Below are 18,837 nucleotides of genomic sequence, written 5' to 3' on the forward strand. Positions count from 1 at the left end.
AGTGATGGTGAGTTTGAGATGAATCAGACAAAATGGGACTTCAGAGGAAAATGGAATGAGCTTACTTGACGAAACGATGAGTTTCCACCAGGCGGGAATTACTGTGGTCTCTTTGCAGGGGTCCTTGAGACCATCCTGGTTCCAGTGTGAGATCCAGACAGACAGTACTTGGAGGCAGATGGTAGCGGCTGCGGTGGAGCGCCGACAGGTGAGTTCTTTCAGAGGAGAGGAGCAATGCAGCCGTGGAAACGGGAACCGTCAATGATTCTTCAATAGAGGCGGAGAGGGACTCACGAAACCAATGGGTAATAATCCAAGACGCTGCAAGGAAACACCTGAGAGAGAAGCAACAAGGAAATATTATGAGAGATATTCTCAGAGGAACTCAGAGCACTGACTCAGAGAGATGCAGAGTACCATAACTCAACACTCAGGCATCAAAGTGCTGGCAGTCCGTTCCTCAGACACTCCTAGATCAGGTAGCGCAACCTGTTGGCACCGTCTAGGACGGGTGGGCAACTCCAAGCCTCGATGCCTCGAGGGCATCAACTTTTAGATGCATCTCTACTTCAACACACTTGAGTCAAATAATGAGATCATTAGCAAGACTCTGGAGAACCCGATTGCACATACGAGGTGATTCAACTATTTGATTCAAATGTGTTGGACCAGGGAGACACCTAAGAATTGCAGGACACCTGCCCACCCCTGGTCCAGTGGATGATGAGGGAAGCAGCAGGTAACAAAAATTTCCCCAAAGAGGCAAAAACCTAAAACCCAGTTCCCAACTCCTGCAGCAGAATATCAACTGGTTGCCTGTTGCAGGGCGCCGTTGCTCTACACCGTAAGAGCTCAAAGAAGAGCAGCAGCACACAAATACAACTGTTCCACAAATATTCCAGTTTTAAAGTGTTTTCAGCACACTTCATTCACTTAAAACAATACATGTTTTTTACTTTGCTCAGCTGTAAACAAATAATCTTATTGAACTTATGAAAGTAATTTATTGGTGCTTTTGTTTCTACTGGATGAGGTCAGATAAACAGTTTTCCGGTGGTTCTGTCGGATCACCTATCAGTGCTGATGATTAGACACTTTCTCTGTTATCTCATTTTATATCAAACATTGGTTTTGGCACCCATGCACTTTTCAAATTATTCAGCTCATTAACAACATCACAGCTATAATTTATGATAATGGTTTATACTTATTACAATATTCAGCTTTTGCTTTCAGTTTTTGCTCAACTGAAATGCATTGAAAAAAGAAGCTCTGCAAACCTGAGTCAAACTTAGTTCTCTTTGAAAGCCAACTACTTCAAGCTCGACATGCCGTCGCCTGAGGAAATATCTACCAAATTCCTCTTGATCCGAGTAGAAAAAGTCTGGAGTAACGTTTCAGATATAAAGCCGTTGAGAAAAGCTCTACCTGTCAGGAAAGTTACAGTGTTTGCCAAGCATTTAGACAGTTTATCCTTTTAAAATATTTTTGGAAATTTATCAAATTTTTGCAGATATTTTTCACAGTTGACTTCAAATGCTTCAGCAAATCTCAGCAAAAACTTTTAGCTTGCAGCAGGAAATGCACAAATTTTCTACACATTTTTTTACAAGTTAATTCTGCACAAACCTTATTGTCATCTAGACACTCTACAACCCTGAACATATAAAACAAACTAAGAATGAGAAATGGGTTAGAATAGGGGTCCTCAAAGTGGGTCCTGGAGGGCCGGCATCCTGCATGTTTCACTTCTCTCCAGCTCAATGTTCCTCTAACGAGCCACTATTTGATCCAGGTGCGTTAAATGAAGGCCAGAATAAAACATGTCGGCCCTAGAAGAACATGAACTGAAGGTTATGGTTCTGTTATACATACACTGGAGTTTCATGGTTTACATTTATATTTACAGTTTCATATATTATAGATTCATTGGGTATGTAAAAATATTTTTACCTTTTCTTGTTTTCTTTCAAGTCTTCAGTATAATTTAATTGATTCCAGTTATTAATTTTCAGCTGACACCAATTCTCCAATAACCACAACAAAATGTTCATCTAAACAAAATTAACTGAAGATGATGAAGCATCTTCATCACACCGTCAGGACCAGTGGTTACTTTTGCTGACCACTGAGCAGCAGGGGGCGCTGTTGCAGAAGGATTTACCAATAATTACTATCGTTCTTGGTAGACGGTGTTTGCATCCAGGATGTATAACCGAAACAAAGGAAACAAGCAGCTGCACTGATGAAACTGGGGGTTGGACTTCTGGACAGGGAGACGCACCGTCCGCAGTTCATCATTTAACCGGCAGCCGGCGGCAGAGCGCAGCGTGTTGGCTCCATAGCTCAGTGGTTAGAGCACTGGTCTTGTAAACCAGGGGTCGCGAGTTCGATCCTCGCTGGGGCCTGGACTGCTCCATTTCTTTAGTTTTTTTTCTACATCATACTATATAAGATTAATATTTTCAACACCCACTTTCAAGTATCTGTAAATAGTAATTAATTATTATTGAGGTCTCCGAAAACGTCATACATTCCACTGGCTATTAAAAAATAAAATAAAACTATGACCCTTTAAAATAAAACTCCAATCAAAATAAAGAATACATAACTGAAAGTGAGTGTGTATTTATAAGTACTGTTTCTTTAATGAAAATTATGGTCTTTGGATCAAAGCAGTGTTCTTATAAATAACCTATGATGCTACACAAATACAAAGTTGCCTTGCAAATTGTAGGTTGGTTTCTAACAAAAAAACATATTCAATAGTTTCATTCAGTCACTTCTGCTTCCTAACACTAGATGTCAGCATTGCACTTGTTGAATCTGAATGTAGGTTTGCAGTCCCTCAGATTCAAAGTGAAATAAATCGGTGTGGGTCTGCAATAAACATAAAAATGTTTCATTTTGACTTGTTTTTTGAGCTATATCTGGTTATCAGTGCAGTCATGGGGAAAGAGGCTGGGTTCAAGCAGGACCATCACCAGTTCACCCTATTTTCAGTTGAAACTGTTAAAGTGCAGAAAGTTGCGATTAAAGTTAATTGGACAGACATATTTTTTTCCGGTTTAAATTTTGTTTGAATCACCAACAAATTATGCACCAACATGGTGCATATTTTAAAATAGAGTTTATTTCGTAATCCAATGAGAATTGACAAGGAATCAAATCGATAAGTGAGATCAATAACAGAGTCAGTGTTGATAAATCCTTATCAATTCCCATCCCTAACAATGACAAAGAAATGCATTTCTAGATCTGCTTGTAGTTTTAGCAATGGAGGAAGTGAATGAAGCCGTTCAGCTTCCAAATATCAAATGAACATCAACAGCTGCCTGCTTGCAGTGGAGGCCAGGCGTTTACAGCGCAGCCCATTTCCGCTAAACACATTCTTGTGTTTCTGCTCTGAGTGCAGAGGGCCCTTGTGGGCCCTGCTGACCCCTGACTGCCATAAAATCAGTCTTACAGCTCTGAAGGCTATAAGTTCAGTCTTCAGAGCGAAAGGACTGAACTTATCGCTCTTTCACACTCATCGCACTTTGCACCAGAGTCACCCATCGATAGGCAACATGGGATTAAAGTTGAAATTGAACCTACAACTGCTCAATCACAAGACAACTGTTCTACCTGCAGAGCCACAGAGTCTGGTAAGCTTCATAGTATCAACTGTTAGGGGTTGGGTAAGATGTAGAGATGGATAAGTGTTGCAACCAAGACATGAAAGACACATCCTTTCATTTTTCCTTCTCCAGATCGTTCACACACCTCCTGATCTGTGGCTTCACTCCAGTCTGCTCAGCAGCATTTGACTCCTCAACGCAGCAATAAAACACCTTCCTAGTGTTCAGAAGAGTGCGACTACAGACATGATGTAAAATGACCCCCTCCCCCGTTGGCTCTGAAAATGAAACTCAGATGTTTCTTGTTTCGTGACTGTGGCAGCACATCTCAGGTTTGTTCATGCCTTCTTGTCGCGGGTCACTGAGATCGGTCAGAAAACAAAGACTAAAAGCCTTGGAGGGATTTGTGGTGATTATTGTTCACTGCGGGTCTCTCTGATTCGCTCCGTCCTCCGAGTCCTCATGAGCTTTTTCCTCCTCAGGCCAAATGTTTGCTTCTCATTAAGTTTAAGCAACAGCTGGATTTCCTGACATCATGTTGCCCTGCTGACCCGACTGCCATAAAATCAGATAAACACAGTAGCAGAGATGAAGGTGAAAGGTCGGGCGGGCTGATGTCTCTGCAGCCAGGTTGGTCTGGATGAAGCAACACTTTCAGAAAAACAGAGATTTAGCCTGGGACACTTTGAAGATGTTTCTGCCAGCAGAGTCAAACTTGTTCAGTGAGGGCTGTGAAAACTTTATCCGCTGAGGTCAAAGGTCACCTCCCACATTTAAATTAACAGGAAAAGGTTTTCTTAATAATCAAACCAGCAGAACATTGTCTTAGTTTAATTGAAAATATTTCTAAGTTCTGCTGACTGTTGGGAAACCTTAAGAACAGAGTGAATAAACAGGAAGTGACCCGGTTCTGCTCATTCTGAGTCCGTTCTGTTGCATCTATTAGAGTTTATCCAGGAAAAACAACTTCAAATCTATTCTGAAACACATAACATGAACCTAGAACGTCGCTGCATCTGCATTCAGTAGTGCGACGGAGCTCTGGTCTCCGTCGCATTACCAGTTGGACCAGTTGGACCAGTTGGACCAGTCCGACCAGTTGAACCAGTTGGACCGGCCGAACCAGTTGAACCAGTTGGACCGGCCGAACCAGCTGAACCAGTCGGACCAGTTGGACCAGTTGGACCAACTGGTCATTTACCAGGTCAGCAAGAATAAAATCCAGTTTCATCATGTGCCACTGGAGCCTAGAGGTCAGGATGTCCGGCGGATGATCAAATCTATTCAACATTTTATTTTAATTTGATGCACAAACTGTGGAGCCATGTCCCCGATCGGGAACTGAATGAACTGAATCATAAACTAGGAAACGTGATGCGACCGTCCCCAGCAGCCGATGGAGCGATTTATTCTTTCCGGAGCCGTTCTGGTTTTGGGGCTCGGTCGGTTTCTGGGGTTTGTGATGAATGTCTGAACGCTGCTGTCCTCTCAAACGTTTGGATTGGCTGTCAGGGACCACAGACTGCTGAAGTCACAGTTTCTGCTTTCAATCTTTCATTCACATCTTTGCAGTTGCAGTTGTCTTGAGTGTGTTGTCCATGAGTTCTTGTTCCTGGGCTGAAATAAACTGCATGGAGTGTTTAAAGATGCTCTGGGTCCTTGCTGATGATCCCTGCAGCTGGACTTTTGGCCCCTCAGGCATTCTTGAGCTGCCAACTAAATCACTTCCCACATGTTATTTTAGCCTCTGCAGGTCAGACTCCTCGGTTTAACGCGGTTCTCTCTGCGATGCAAACGGAGGAATGAACCGGTGAAGATTAGTCGATAAAACATGATTCACTGAACAGACTTGGAGAAAAAAAGGTCACATTTTGATTCAAACCCAAAAACTTTGAGCCTATTGACAATTTAACAATAAATTGGAAACAACAGAAATATTATTGCAAAGCTATTGGTGTAAGCAAGACTCAGTCAAATAATTACAACATGACTGTAACCATGGAGAAGTTTTCATGTAACAAGAAATCTTCCTCCTGAAATAAACCTCTGGCCATCAAAATTCATGTGAACGCCTGCATGCTAACCCGAACCCTAACACCAACATCGGTCTGACCGGACTCCCGTTCCCTTCAGATGCTTGGACTCCAGATCTGCTTCTTTCCATTCAGATCTAGATCCTCTGATCTACATTAGAGCGTAGATCAGAGGATCTAGAGCGTAGATGCTCCTTCAACAGATCAACACTCACTGCTGCACAAAGTCTTCAGAAGATTCTTTTTAATATCCAGGTTGCAACAAAAGCAGTAAAAGTCTGAGGTGTTTATGTGTCTGGTGTTGGTTTGTCTCCTGGGGGGCAGAAAACTGTAGATTCAGAAAACTGTAGATTCAGAAAACTGTAGATTGAGAATTCAGAGAGATGTTTCAGGATCAGCTCAGCTTTCCTTGCACTTTAACTAAACCAAAGCAGGAACCAAAATGGCTCCACCGTACAACACTTGGGACTTACATTGATAAATGTTGTACAGTTTGGTTAAACTGATGTCAAATATTTTATGTTTATTAAAGATTGTACAAATGTAAAATTCTACTTGATTAAAGCAGAACTCACAAAAACACACAAGGGGATCTTGTCTCAGGAAAGTAGGCAATAAGTGTTACATGGGTTAATTTGATTAAAAAAGCACAAATATTCAACCACTCAATAAGAAATTAATAGATTTTTACCAACCATTATTTATTTAAAAAAAAAAACAGTAGAAAGAATTAATGATAGTTATCCTGATCTATAGATCAGTAAACCAAAAACAATTTTAGGACAAATTCCCATCAGTTGGGTTGAATCAGCACCCAAAATTAATAATTCATTGTCCAAATATTCCCGTTCCTTATATATGAAAATTTTGTCCGTAAAGGAGTCCCATATCTCCCAAAATCACAACTGTTCTACAAGACGGGTTGCTACTTTTACTTTTTAATATATTTACTCCAAAAAGAAACAAACATAGTGGTTATGTTACACAAATGTTTCTGGAGTGAAACCAACGTTTCATTTGTTGTTTTGTTTAGGTACATAATTTTAGTGACACGCCGCACTAAGTAGAGGACAGCATGCTTTCTTTGAATTGTATTTTCTAGTTTGTGAGCCGTCACCAGGGCGGCTCCAGAAATCTCGTTCTGCAGGTGATAAGAGGGAGCCAAGCATTTTACTGAGGATAATATGACAGATCTTTTTTTCATACAGTTATCAACACACACATTAGTGTTGTTCTTTTATTCAGATAGATTCGTATTTATTTGAGACGAAGCCTTGAGCCATTAGCCAGATGGCTTCCAGATAATATCACATTGTTCAGGTTAAAACAGCGTTGATGACAAAGAGGATACCAAGTATTGACCCTTTGCAACTACGTCACTTAATCATTCAAAGAGTCATGATGCAGATCGGAAGTGAGAATCGGAAGAATTGAACTGAAAGGTTGAAGTTGTTTTTGTCAGTTTATTCATGGATTCTACTTGCAAATTTGTCTACGAAGGAAACTTACCCGACTAACGTCAGGGCTAACAGAGCACGCAGCATAGCTAACGTCAGGGCTAACGTCAGGGCTAATGTTAGGGCTAACGTCAGGGCTAACAGAGCACGCAGCCTGGCTAACGTCAGGGCTAACGTCAGGGCTAACAGAGCACGCAGCCTGGCTAACGTCAGGGCTAACAGAGCACGCAGCCTGGCTAACGTCAGGGCTAACGTAGGGCTAACGTCAGGGCTAACAGAGCACGCAGCTTGGCTAACGTCAGGGCTAAAGTCAGGACTAAAGTCAGGGCTAACTTCAGGGCTAACGTCAGGGCTAACAGAGAACGCAGCCTGGCTAACGTCAGGGCTAACAGAGCACGCAGCCTGGCTAACGTCAGGGCTAACGTCAGGGCTAACCTCAGGACTAACGTCAGGGCTAACGTCAGGGCTAACAGAGCACGCAGCCTGGCTAACGTCAGGGCTAACGTCAGGGCTAACAGAGCACGTAGCCTGGCTAACGTCAGGGCTAACGTCAGGGCTAACGTCAGGGCTAACAGAGCACGCAGCCTGGCTAACGTCAGGGCTAACGTAGGGCTAACGTCAGGGCTAACAGAGCACGCAGCCTGGCTAACGTCAGGGCTAACAGAGCACGCAGCCTGGCTAACGTCAGGGCTAACGTCAGGGCTAACAGAGCACGCAGCCTGGCTAACGTCAGGGCTAAAGTCAGGACTAAAGTCAGGGCTAACTTCAGGGCTAACGTCAGGGCTAACAGAGAACGCAGCCTGGCTAACGTCAGGGCTAACAGAGCACGCAGCCTGGCTAACGTCAGGGCTAACGTCAGGGCTAACCTCAGGACTAACGTCAGGGCTAACGTCAGGGCTAACGTCAGAGCTAACAGAGCACGCAGCCTGGCTAACGTCAGGGCTAACGTCAGGGCTAACAGAGCACGCAGCCTGGCTAACGTCAGGGCTAACGTCAGGGCTAACGTCAGGGCTAACAGAGCACGCAGCCTGGCTAACGTCAGGGCTAACGTCAGGGCTAACGTCAGGGCTAACAGAGCACGTAGCCTGGCTAACGTCAGGGCTAACGTCAGGGCTCCAAGAAGCAAAGCATTGAACAGGAAAATGTTGCCAGAATTTATTCTAGTTTGTTTGGGTTTACATAATAAAATAACTTGAAAAAAATGTTGTATGTAGTATAATGATTAGTTATTTTAGCAGCAGTGGTAATAAAAATAAAAGAGCTTGAAGTACAATTCATATTTTTGTTTCAAGTATTATTGTGTTATGTGACGCTGACTTATTTTCACTCATAATAATAATAGACATTTTACAGTTCACAGAATATGCTTCCTGTTCAGCCACTCTATGATAGGAAATGTTCCCTGGATAATAAATAAGCTCCTACACACACACACACACACACACACACACACACACACACACACACACACACACACACACAGACAGCTGCTCAGGTTTGGACGGATGGTTCTGTCTCTCGGAACCGGCCTTCAGTACTCTCGGGCCTCTCTGAGCTCCATCTGGAACGCCGGTTCGGCCGGGTTCTCCGGGCAGGTCAGCCCGTTGTTGGGCGGCCTGGCCGAGTGGAACCGGCTCCAGTCTCCTTTGCACAGGATCCAGGGCAGGACGTCCACCTGGTAGTGCAGCTCCGGGGAGAACTCGGCGCCGATCAGGTCCGGCGTTCCGGCGCCTTTGCCGCGTGTGATCAGCCTCATCTGGTTGTCGTAGCAGCAGTGCTGCGCCCCCAGCGTCGGGCCGTCGTAGGACAGCATGGAGCGGACGCAGAACCGGGCCGAAGGTTTGTAGATGTCCAGCCGTTCTTTGGGTCCGCTGGCGTCTCTCCAGCGGTACGTCCTGCGCAGCCTGCGGTCCGGGACGCTGATGGCGCCGTAGACGGCCTCGGAGGGGTAGGAGCAGGGGCAAGAGGGCAGCTGGGTCAGCACCTGCTGGAGGTACTTCTGGAGGAACTCGGTCCTGCAGCTCAGCCACTTTTCACAGCTGTCCACGCCTGAGTGGGAGACATCACAGTTAGCCTGGCCAGGAGGGTCCCGGCCTGAAACCCGGAGGTCCGTCGCAGGAAAACGTTAAACATTTTTCAACCGATGGAGCCGATCAATAAGAACTGAAATGGAGCCAAAAGAGAGAAAACGAGGCTAACGACTGACTTTCAAAACAAATCCAAGATTAGTTTGAGTGATCAGGCAGTAGATCTAATAACATGCTGATCACGTTTAGAGCCGGCCCAAAGCAGAAGAAAGCTAAGCAGCTGTTTAAGGGCCATAAGTCCTAACATTTTAACACAGACCATAAATCCAGAATGGTAACTTTGTTTGCAAATGGAATGCTGTTAAATCTGATGAAACAGTTTGAGCAGAAATGAAAATATTTGATCTGGTTGTTTATTGAAACATGGAGGAAAAGAGGCTGGTTTCAGTTCCAGATCTCTGCCAGTCAGACGTTCATCTCCTGAAGTCTGACATCGGAAAAAAACGGATCATTTCCTGCGTTTGGTGCATCGCATCAATAAACCTGAAACTGGAGCAGAGGAACTGCCATAAGGGTGAAAGAAAAAAGATACGTACTGGAGTCGGTGTTGTTGAACCGGTGGGGCGACGTCGCCTCGGTGTCTGAGACCGCAGCGCCTACGAGACGAAGACGGACAGAAAGGTGATTGATGGTGACGCGCCGCCTCTCATCAGAAGATCTGAGGCTGTGCAGAATGATTCACCCCCAGTGGATCACAACGCCATAAACTGGTTTGTGTCTTACTGGAACAGCTCTGCAGGTCACACGTGCGCGATTCTGTTGCTGTGCAGCCGTAGCCGCAGGGCCGCGTCCGTTTTTGAGATCCCGGTCCGCAGGTGGCGCTGCACGGGGCCCAGTCGCTCCACTCTTCATTCTCTGAAAACACACAGCAGATGGATGGGCGGTGAAAACCCCAAGCAGAGGCCGGACTGTTGAAGTTCACGTTGGAAATTCCTCCCTCGGTTGGGGAGCAAGTAAGGAGAAAAGAGCCGGCAGAGCGAGACCGGAAAGCCGGACGTTCCTCTGCTTCGCTCTGTCCTGGAAGGGAATCTTTTGTGTTTCAAGGATGAGTCCTTGAGGTGGATCAAGGGGAGAAGCATCTGCAACGTCTCACCAAAGCCGCCTTTGTCCTCCCCGTCTTCGCTCCAGCCGTCTGCTCCCACTCCACCCAGCACAGCGTCCGTCGGGTCGTAGCCGTAGTCCTCAGGTCCGGTTCCTGCCGGCCCGCTCCCCCAGAATAGCGGCCAGAACAGCTTCATCCACTCAGACGGCGACACGGACCAATCGCTGCGCTGGTTCTCCTTGGCCAGGTCCATCTCCACCTCGGTCTGGGAGTCCTCCATCACCTCGATGGTCACCTGCAACAAGAAGCATCTGGATGTGCTAACAGTAGCAGATGCTAATCAGCTCCTTTTGTTCTAACAGTTTCACCAGGAAGCTGTATGAACAGCTGGGAAAACCCTTTAAATATTTCAGGTCAAAGGTCACCTGGACAAATAGGAAAAGGTGTTTTCAGATTTCATGAATTCAAATTCCTCTCTACTGGGACAGAACCAGCTGTGCCTCCTGCTGAAGGTTACAATTATGCATCTCAATCAAACTGAAGTCTGGACTTTGATTAGGCCACTCCAAAGCAACCGTTCAGAGTGTCCTGCTCACTATTACACAAATGTCTTCCAGGACTCAGACGTCTCACTGCACTCTAGAGGTGAATGCATTTGGTGAGTGGAGTGATATAAATTATCATCATCGTTTAAAATCCGAGGAGACGGTGTTTGACCTTCAGGCCGTGGGGTCACAGGCCACCGTGACGCTGGAGGCTCCGTCCTGGTTGCAGCGAAGACGGTTTTTTTTTTTTCTTTGCTGTGAGTGAGAACATTGTTTTATTTCCCCTGCAGAGACGGAGAGTTCTCAGCTCCAGGAAGACGGCGTGACTCAGCGATCTCTCCACTCAGTGGAAAAACAACTTGCAGTGCCTGGAAGAGAGTTCTCCACCCGCAGCACTGACACCACCTGCACCGTCCCAGCTAGCTGCGCCGGCTAGCTCCACCAGGTAGCTCCACCTAAGGTCCACCTGACAATTAAAGCTCCATCCTTGGACCTCTGTTGGTCTCCACCCTGAATGCTGGCTGCACCACCTGGTCCTTCCTGCTGCTCCTCCATGTTTTTCACGGTGAAACCTCTGAGGTGCTGAAACCCCCTCGACTCGTCTGCGTCCTGCTGCTCGGCTTGTTTCTGCCCAGACAGAACAACAGACTTCTGTCTTCGCTAGGAACTCTGTGACCGGCGCCGCCTCCATGCTTTCAGCAGCGTCAACCGGCCAGAAAGCCAGAACTGATCTGAAGTCAGATTGTTTTTTACAGTTTGCAGACAGAAGAAGTCAGGATGGGACAGATTCCTCTGGCGGACATGTTGGCGTAATCTCAGAGTAATCTGTTCACTGGAGGAAGAGATGCACTGATATGGAGTCGGGGAACACCGAGTCACCTCCAGGCGGGTCCAGCTCTGTCTGGAGCCGCCGGCTCTCTACGGCTCAGAACCCAGAACCTTTGCAAAGCAGACAACAAGCAGACGTTCCTACCTGGATGCTGGGATTCTGGGAGCTCACATAAGCCTTGGCCAGATCAGGGAAGTTCCTCAGGTCCAGGATGAAGGCTCCAGGCTCCTCCCCCTCGGGTGCAGGTGATGGGTGGAGGTCCTGCCGCTGAGCCCAGCGGTGTGTGGAAGTGGAGGAAGATGGAGGAGGAAGCATCTGCAGCAGCTTTTCCTGGCTGGGATGATCTGGTTGCTCCTCAGCTCTGATCTGCAAAATAGAGACAAAGGTTGAGCCGGACCGACGGCAGCGGCTGAAACGAGAAGGATCTTCATGGACGCTTCAGCAGCTGTTGGAGGAAGATTCTCCGCCGATCCTGAAGGAACCAAAGTTCTGGATTCAGCGGCGACCCAATCAGTTTGGACAGAGCAGAAACATTTCCTGGATCCAGAATGCGCTCCAAGATCCTGAACTGCTCTGGTTAGGGTTCTGGTCCTGCGATCCGGCGGCCCGTCTCCAGGGTCGAGTTTCTGTATTTTTAGCTAAACGGTTAAAGCCGAGCAGCTCCAGGCATGTTGGGGGAGGGGGTCCATTTCCTCTGAGCTGAAGGCTTCCAGTTTCTGAGCCAAACTCTGCATTTCAAAAGATGCAGCTGGGTCAAAACGGTTTGGGTCCAAGTTCCAGATCAGAACCGCAGGCTGGTCATTTTAGCGAACACAGAGTATCTTCCTGTGATATCAGCAAGGATTTCAACCAGCAACCTGAGCTAGGCGTTAGCGGGGGTGTTCCCCAGGGTTCCATCCTCGGCCCCCTGAGATGATCACCAAAATAAAAGCTGTTTCTGTGTTTTAGAGCAGACGCACCACTCAGATCTTGTGTGTCCAGCTCAGGAGAACCTGAAGGGTCAGCTGCTAACACGCCATGAAGAGGAAAGGGTTTTAGAAGTGACGTCATATTTACGCTCATTTGGACCTGGAGGCTCCGCTTTGCGTTCAGAACCGAACATCAGCGGAAATCTGGAGTTTTGGGTCGAAAGGTTCCGAGGTGATTCTCGCTCTGAATGAGCTGAAGGTCCAAAGGTTTACCTGAGGACTGGACTCCGTGTTCCGGTCCGCGGGGAGCCCACGGCTGGACTCTGCAGCCAGGATCAGCAGCCAGACACGCAGCGCGTCTCTCGGCTTCATTCTTCCCAAAGTTCTGCTCCAAACTTTCCCCAGAACCGAACCCGGGTCCGGTCCTTCAGCCTAGGACAGAGGTATCCGTCCCATCGTGGAAAAGGCTCCACGCGTGAACGTGACGCCCGAAAGTCCCTCTGGATCCGAACGCTCTCATTTCAGCAGCAGAACCATCAGAACCGGTTCGGGTGTTTAAACTGGGGTTCAGCCCAGCCTGTCTAAAACCAGAACCGCCCCGGACACGCAGGACACAACCCACTCTGAGCAGCCCGAACCAGGAGGTCACGTGGGGTTGTTTGTTTTGACGTCATAGCTGAAAAGACAGGGTGATCTGATGATGATGATGATGATGATGATGGTGGTATCGGAACCAGTGATCAGCTCAGCAGAACTTTTGATTTTCATTTTCTTCCTTCATCTTCGGGTTTTGCTTCATTTTGTTTGAAGATATTTAGATTTAATTTCTATAAATAAATGTTTACAAATAAAAATTGTTCAGGTTGTAAATTCTGTTGTTTTCTGACTCCGTACATTTTTTGACTAAAGTTTTTTTTTAGGTTTTTGTTAGTTCTGCTGCATTACAGGTCAGAACCAGGTCCAGAACCACAAATGGGAAAAGTTCTGATCCAGACCCGATGTCGTCCTGGGGGCCCGGGGCCCCTTCGCTCGTCATCATCAGCCACTTCCTGTGGAGCTGGGGGTCAAAGGTGAAAGGATTTCCAGATGTCGGGTCTGTTTCTGGTTCCGACTCACGTTGAGTTCTAATTCAGAACACGTTCTCTGACTCTGAGCACCAAATGGGTCAGAACTGCAGATATGGTGACTGGACCAAAGTTCTGGTCCGGTTTTGACACCGGTTTATGGGCCATTGCTGACGCGTTGTTCTGGTGGAGAACCACAAGAACCCGGAGGGTTCACTGGTTCTGAGCCACAGCTGGGTCCAAAACTGGGTTCTGATGTCATCTGATCATCGGCGCTGATTGATTGATCAGGTTTATTTCAGCTACACGGCACTTCAGACTTTCTTACGCCATAAAAACACAAAAACACCAAATGATGTAGAACCGGGTTATAGAGAACCGGTTAATGTAGAACCGGGTGGAGTAGAACCGGTTAATGCAGAACCGGTTAATGTAGAACCGGGTTATAGAGAACCGGGTTATGTAGAACCGGGTTATGTAGAACCGGGTTATAGAGAACCGGTTAATGTAGAACCGGGTTATAGAGAACTGGTTAATGTAGAACCGGGTTATGTAGAACCGGGTTATAGAGAACCGGTTAATGTAGAACCGGGTTAATGTAGAACCGGGTTATAGAGAACCGGGTGGAGTAGAACCGGTTATTGCAGAACCGGTTAATGTAGAACCGGGTTATAGAGAACCGGGTTATGTAGAACCGGGTTATAGAGAACCGGTTAATGTAGAACCGGGTTATAGAGAACTGGTTAATGTAGAACCGGGTTATGTAAAACCGGGTTATAGAGAACCGGTTAATGTAGAACCGGGTTAATGTAGAACCGGGTTATAGAGAACCGGGTGGAGTAGAACCGGTTATTGCAGAACCGGTTAATGTAGAACCGGGTTATAGAGAACCAGTTAATGTAGAACCGGGTTATAGAGAACCGGTTAATGTAGAACCGGGTTATAGAGAACTGGTTAATGTAGAACCGGGTTATAGAGAACTGGTTAATGTAGAACCGGGTTATGAAGAACCGGGTGGAGTAGAACCGGTTATTGCAGAACCGGTTGATGTAGAACTGGGTTTTGTAGAACTGGGTTATGCAGAACCGGGTTATAGAGAACCGGGTTAATGTAGAACCGGGTTATGTAGAACCGGGTAGAGTAGAACCGGTTAATGCAGAACCGGTTGATGTAGAACTGGGTTTTGTAGAACTGGGTTATGCAGAACCGGGTTATAGAGAACCGGGTTAATGTAGAACCGGGTTATGTAGAACCGGGTAGAGTAGAACCGGTTAATGCAGAACCGTTAATGCAGAACCGGGTTATGTAGAATCGGGTTATAGAGAACCGGGTTATGCAGAACCGGGTTATAGAGAACCAGGTTAATGTAGAACCGGGTTATAGAGAACCGGGTAACGCAGAACCGGGTTATAGAGAACCGGGTTATGGTTAGCTCCCACTAGCTCACGTTGCGTTAGCCTCCTCTCTGGACAAAGACGTTGTCGTCTGACAGTCTGGACTGAACTAGCAAATAATCGTAGAAGATGCAGATCAACATTTGCCAAAATTATTCACTGCCTGCAGAGTCAAAACTCCGACAGCCGGTTGAACGTTTCATGAACAGGCAACAGGACCAGAATCCCAGCGTGTGTTTGGTGCGGTTCTGGTGTCGGCCTCCGGAGGAAACAAGACGTCCCGTTAGACGTTTCATCTTCAGTGAAATAAGGAGCAGAACTGCAGCCATGGAAATGAAGGCAGCATGCATAATGTGAGTGAGTCACGCCTGAAGCTTGTTATCCCGTGAAAATAAACCTTGCTGAGCCTTTGTTAAAGCTTCTGCTTCCTGTTTGCAGGTCATTAACTCCAACAAGATTTGCAACAAAGTTCTCAGACGCTTCCAGGTTTTATTTCTGGAGGTTTGATGTAAGCTCAGGGGCCAAAGGGCCCCATTCCATCCTTTAGTACTTTCATCGCTGCTGGACACGATACCATGTTCAGGCTGCTCTACATATTCAGCACCCAGCCTGACCTGGAAGTGACTCACATGCTGTTAAGGTGGTCTGCAGAAACATTATTTAAATATATATATTTTATTGACTTATGGTGAAAACATTTGAAGAAGTGAACAGGATTCAGCGGGTCGTCCCACCCTCAATGGTTTCGTTGTATTGGGATGGTGAATTTCCCAGAGTCCTGCAGGGCAGCAGCCGGGGACGTTACTTTCACGGTTGTTTTTAGTTTCTTCCCTCTATCTTTGAACATCGATCAACTGTTGAGGGCGGGATCATGGTGGTGGAGAAAAGGTCATGCTGACAGTCTGACTTTTAGTCTTCAGCGTTGAGCATGCTGAGGTGAGGAACGTTGGCGTTAGCATGAAGGCAACAAAAACTTTTTCAACACGTCCAAAAACCGGAGGAGAGTTTAGCCTTAGAAACAACCAACCTGAACCAGAGAGAATGTGGAGTTCTGTTTGGTTTCGTTTGGTTCTGGTCGTACAAAGTCAGCGTTACTCGTTGCAGACTCTCCATGTTGGATTCCCTAACCCTTACTGGTTACCAGTCTGAAGACATGCGTCCGATTTGTTCCTCTGTATCCATGGAGGAGATGAAACATGTCTGCACTGCAGCTGAGTAATGATGTTCGTTACCCGGCAGGGCGGGTCGGAGGGCTGGAGGCAGGCAGGGCAACAAGACGCAGCAGCGGCTTCGCTGTGATTGAAGCGGACACTAACGAGCTCCGGTGGTCGTCAGGCTGCTGCTCAGCTACCCCCCACCCCCACCCCCCCCCCACCCCCATCCCGACCCCGACCCCCCACCACCACCCACGATCAGCAGCCATATAAGCGGGACGCTGCAGGCTCTGCGATCCGGTCCAGTTTAGGTTGTTCTGCTGCCGGTCTATCAGTGGAAACTCTGCAGTTTTGGTTCTGAGCAGCAGGTAAGCTTTTTTTCTTCTGGATCAGAACCTGAACCAGAACCTCCCAGTTCTGATTTTAATTTGGCCAGTTTGATTTTCTGAAAGCACCAAGTTCTGGTTGTGGATTTCTCACCTGGGTCTGGTCCCTTAAGGTTCTGGTGATTGGAGGTTCTGATCAGAAACCTGCAACAAAAATCAAGTTTTTAGTTTCATTTTTATACATTTTATTTTTCATTTTTCTGTAAAATTCTTGAAACTCAATCACCTTGGAAACGGATGCCGTCCTGCTGGGATGCTGTTCCTCAGATCTTCAAGATGAAATAAACGTTTGATGAACCTGGACATCGTGTCCACCGACCCGGGTCACAACAACAAATTGTTTTACGGATAAAGAACTGGACCAACTGGATCCACTGGGATGAATCTAACGATATCTTGAGACCAGATTAGCTCAGAGGTTTTCTTGTGTTCCAGGATGTCAGAGCTGTTTTCCGTGTCTCGTCTGTCCTTCCTGCTCATCTGGCTCCTGGTCCTTTCTTCCTCAGCTTTCCCTCAGCCTCGTCTTCCTCTCAGGTGGGCTCAACCTCGGCTTGAATCTTTTTAAAACTCGTTCATCCCGTTTCATGTCTGTGATTCCAGAAATCCTGAAGATCCGCAGGAAACGAAGCGGGACGACTGGGATGTCCTGTTCCCGTCCATCTCCCTCCATGACTGGAACATCCAGGCTGGTCTGATGGGGGACGCCTGGCTGTTCGCTCCGGAACATCCAGAGGCCAGGTAGCGAAGCCAGATTCTGACCCAAACTGTTTCAAACTTCTAGATGAAGTCTTTGTAAATACCGACCGATCAGCTGGTTCTGGTCGCTTCCCTGCCATCAAATGTCCAGAAGATGAAATGAGGGAAATTGACGCAAAAAGACTTTTTCTAGTTCGATTCAATAAATACCATAGATGGAGCAGCAGGGGGCGCCAGCATGACAATCAGACCATTGGTCATCCTCAGAAGAGGCGAGTAATGTAGACAGAACAACTGGACCCATGAATGAGTAGAACCGAGCCGGTTTCTGTTCCAGCATTATTGTTCCACCTAAATCTCCGTTTGTCGAGTTTCAACATTTTATGTTTACAGGATTAAAAATTCTATTTTATACATTTTTTTTTCCAGCTTCGTGCAGGTCTGGGTTGTTTCTGTGCTGCCCCCTGGTGTTCAGGAAGCGCTTACCACGTTCCACCAGTCTGGGTTGGGTCCAAACAGAACCGTCTGGCAGACCGACCCATGCTGGTTCTGTACTCTGGACCAGAACCAGAGCCAGAATACCAATGACTGACTTGTTACCAGAAATGGTTTCCTGTTTCTCTGTAAGAAGTCCAGTTCGGTCCGGTTCGGTTCGGTTTGGTTCGGTCCTGTCCGGTTCGGTTGGGTCCGGTTCGGTTGGTCCGGTTCGGTTCGGTCGGTCCGGTTCGGTTCGATTGGGTCCGGTTCGGTTCAGTGGTCTTTCTGCACAAAGAGAGCAAGAAAATCTTATTCTGCTTAAACCATCAGGCAGCCAATCGCGGCCCGCCGCTCCCTCGCCACCATGGAAACCTCATTACTTTCACGCAGCGCGTCACATCCGGCCGCCGAACTTCTCATTCACTGACGTCAGTTTTTACCTCAGCAACATGAAAAGTTAAAACAGCAACACAAGGCAGGTAACCATAGCAAGTGGCTTTTTTATGCAGTCTGCTCGCGCGCTCATCCGCAATATTTACAAAGAAATAGTCCCTCTCCGTGTAACGCTCCACTGATGAAAGTAAATCTGTTTCGACTCACTGCTGGACAGGACAAAACCTCCATAACTGTCCGTGTCGTCTCCAGCGTCTGGCCGGCACAGTGGGCGTCACAAGGGGCCCGGATGGTGAAGAGGAACATGGTGGTGGCGGACGACGCCGCCTTCAGGGAGAAGAGCAAACTGCTCACCTCCATGGAGAGACAGAAGTGGCTCAACTCCTACATGCAGAAGCTGCTGGTGGTGAACTCCTGATGTCACCTGGAGGAACACCTGGGCCACAGCTGGGGCCTCACCTGAAGCCACAGCTGGGGCCCACCTGAAGCCACAGCTGGGGCCTCACCTGAAGCCACAGCTGGGGCCCACCTGAAGTTACAGCTGGGGCCCACCTGAAGTTACAGCTGGGGCCTCACCTGAAGCCACAGCTGGGGCCCACCTGAAGTTACAGCTGGGGCCACAGCTGGAACCTCACCTGAAGCCACAGCTGGAACCTCACCTGAAGCCACAGCTGGGGCCGTTTGCTGCGTGTTGTAGATGGTTCTTGTTGGTGTGGAGATGACGTCAATAAAGACTGCAAATGTGATGAAAG

General features: G+C 47.2%; 2 protein-coding genes and 1 non-coding gene across 4 annotated transcripts; 2 read left to right on the forward strand and 1 right to left on the reverse strand.

Moving 5' to 3' along the window:
* Nucleotides 1–2,335: 2,335 nt before the first annotated feature.
* trnat-ugu (transfer RNA threonine (anticodon UGU)) lies at nt 2,336–2,408 on the forward strand. Its single transcript has one exon. It is a non-coding gene; the product is annotated as a tRNA-Thr (tRNA).
* A 3,925-nt stretch (nt 2,409–6,333) lies between these two features.
* LOC129374894 (isthmin-2-like) lies at nt 6,334–16,961 on the reverse strand. 2 transcript variants are annotated; one of them, XM_055053596.1, is made up of 7 exons: nt 16,746–16,961; nt 16,614–16,663; nt 11,758–11,979; nt 10,291–10,534; nt 9,921–10,052; nt 9,734–9,793; nt 6,334–9,159 (listed from the first exon to the last, which is right to left on the reverse strand). In XM_055053596.1, exons 3-7 carry the CDS (start codon nt 11,926–11,928, stop codon nt 8,642–8,644), a joined length of 1,125 nt encoding a protein of 374 aa, XP_054909571.1. In that variant the 5' UTR covers nt 11,929–11,979; nt 16,614–16,663; nt 16,746–16,961; the 3' UTR covers nt 6,334–8,641. The 2 variants fall into 2 exon arrangements, with proteins under 2 accessions (XP_054909571.1, XP_054909570.1); XM_055053595.1 differs by lacking the exons at nt 16,614–16,663; nt 16,746–16,961 and adding an exon at nt 12,795–13,275.
* pth2 (parathyroid hormone 2) lies at nt 16,440–18,836 on the forward strand. Its single transcript, XM_055053601.1, has 4 exons — nt 16,440–16,501; nt 16,955–17,053; nt 17,120–17,257; nt 18,338–18,836. Exons 2-4 carry the CDS (start codon nt 16,956–16,958, stop codon nt 18,501–18,503), a joined length of 402 nt encoding a protein of 133 aa, XP_054909576.1. The 5' UTR covers nt 16,440–16,501; nt 16,955; the 3' UTR covers nt 18,504–18,836.
* The last annotated feature ends 1 nt before the right edge of the window (nt 18,837 follows it).

The sequence above is a fragment of the Poeciliopsis prolifica genome, unplaced genomic scaffold, assembly GCF_027474105.1.
Source record: "Poeciliopsis prolifica strain line A6 unplaced genomic scaffold, Auburn_PproV2 SCAFFOLD037, whole genome shotgun sequence".
Lineage (NCBI taxonomy): Eukaryota > Metazoa > Chordata > Actinopteri > Cyprinodontiformes > Poeciliidae > Poeciliopsis > Poeciliopsis prolifica.

Excerpts from the sequence above, each read along its gene's own strand:
- LOC129374894 (XM_055053595.1), bottom strand. The coding sequence starts at position 12,893 with ATGAAGCCGAGAGACGCGCTGCGTGTCTGGCTGCTGATCCTGGCTGCA. Across the intron at positions 11,980-12,794 it reads ACACGGAGTCCAGTCCTCAG|ATCAGAGCTGAGGAGCAACC; the intron begins GTAAACCTTTGG and ends TCTATTTTGCAG. Across the intron at positions 10,053-10,290 it reads GGAGGACAAAGGCGGCTTTG|AGAATGAAGAGTGGAGCGAC; the intron begins GTGAGACGTTGC and ends GTGTGTTTTCAG.
- pth2 (XM_055053601.1), top strand. The coding sequence starts at position 16,956 with ATGTCAGAGCTGTTTTCCGTGTCTCGTCTGTCCTTCCTGCTCATCTGG. Across the intron at positions 17,054-17,119 it reads CAGCCTCGTCTTCCTCTCAG|AAATCCTGAAGATCCGCAGG; the intron begins GTGGGCTCAACC and ends CTGTGATTCCAG. Across the intron at positions 17,258-18,337 it reads CCGGAACATCCAGAGGCCAG|CGTCTGGCCGGCACAGTGGG; the intron begins GTAGCGAAGCCA and ends TGTCGTCTCCAG.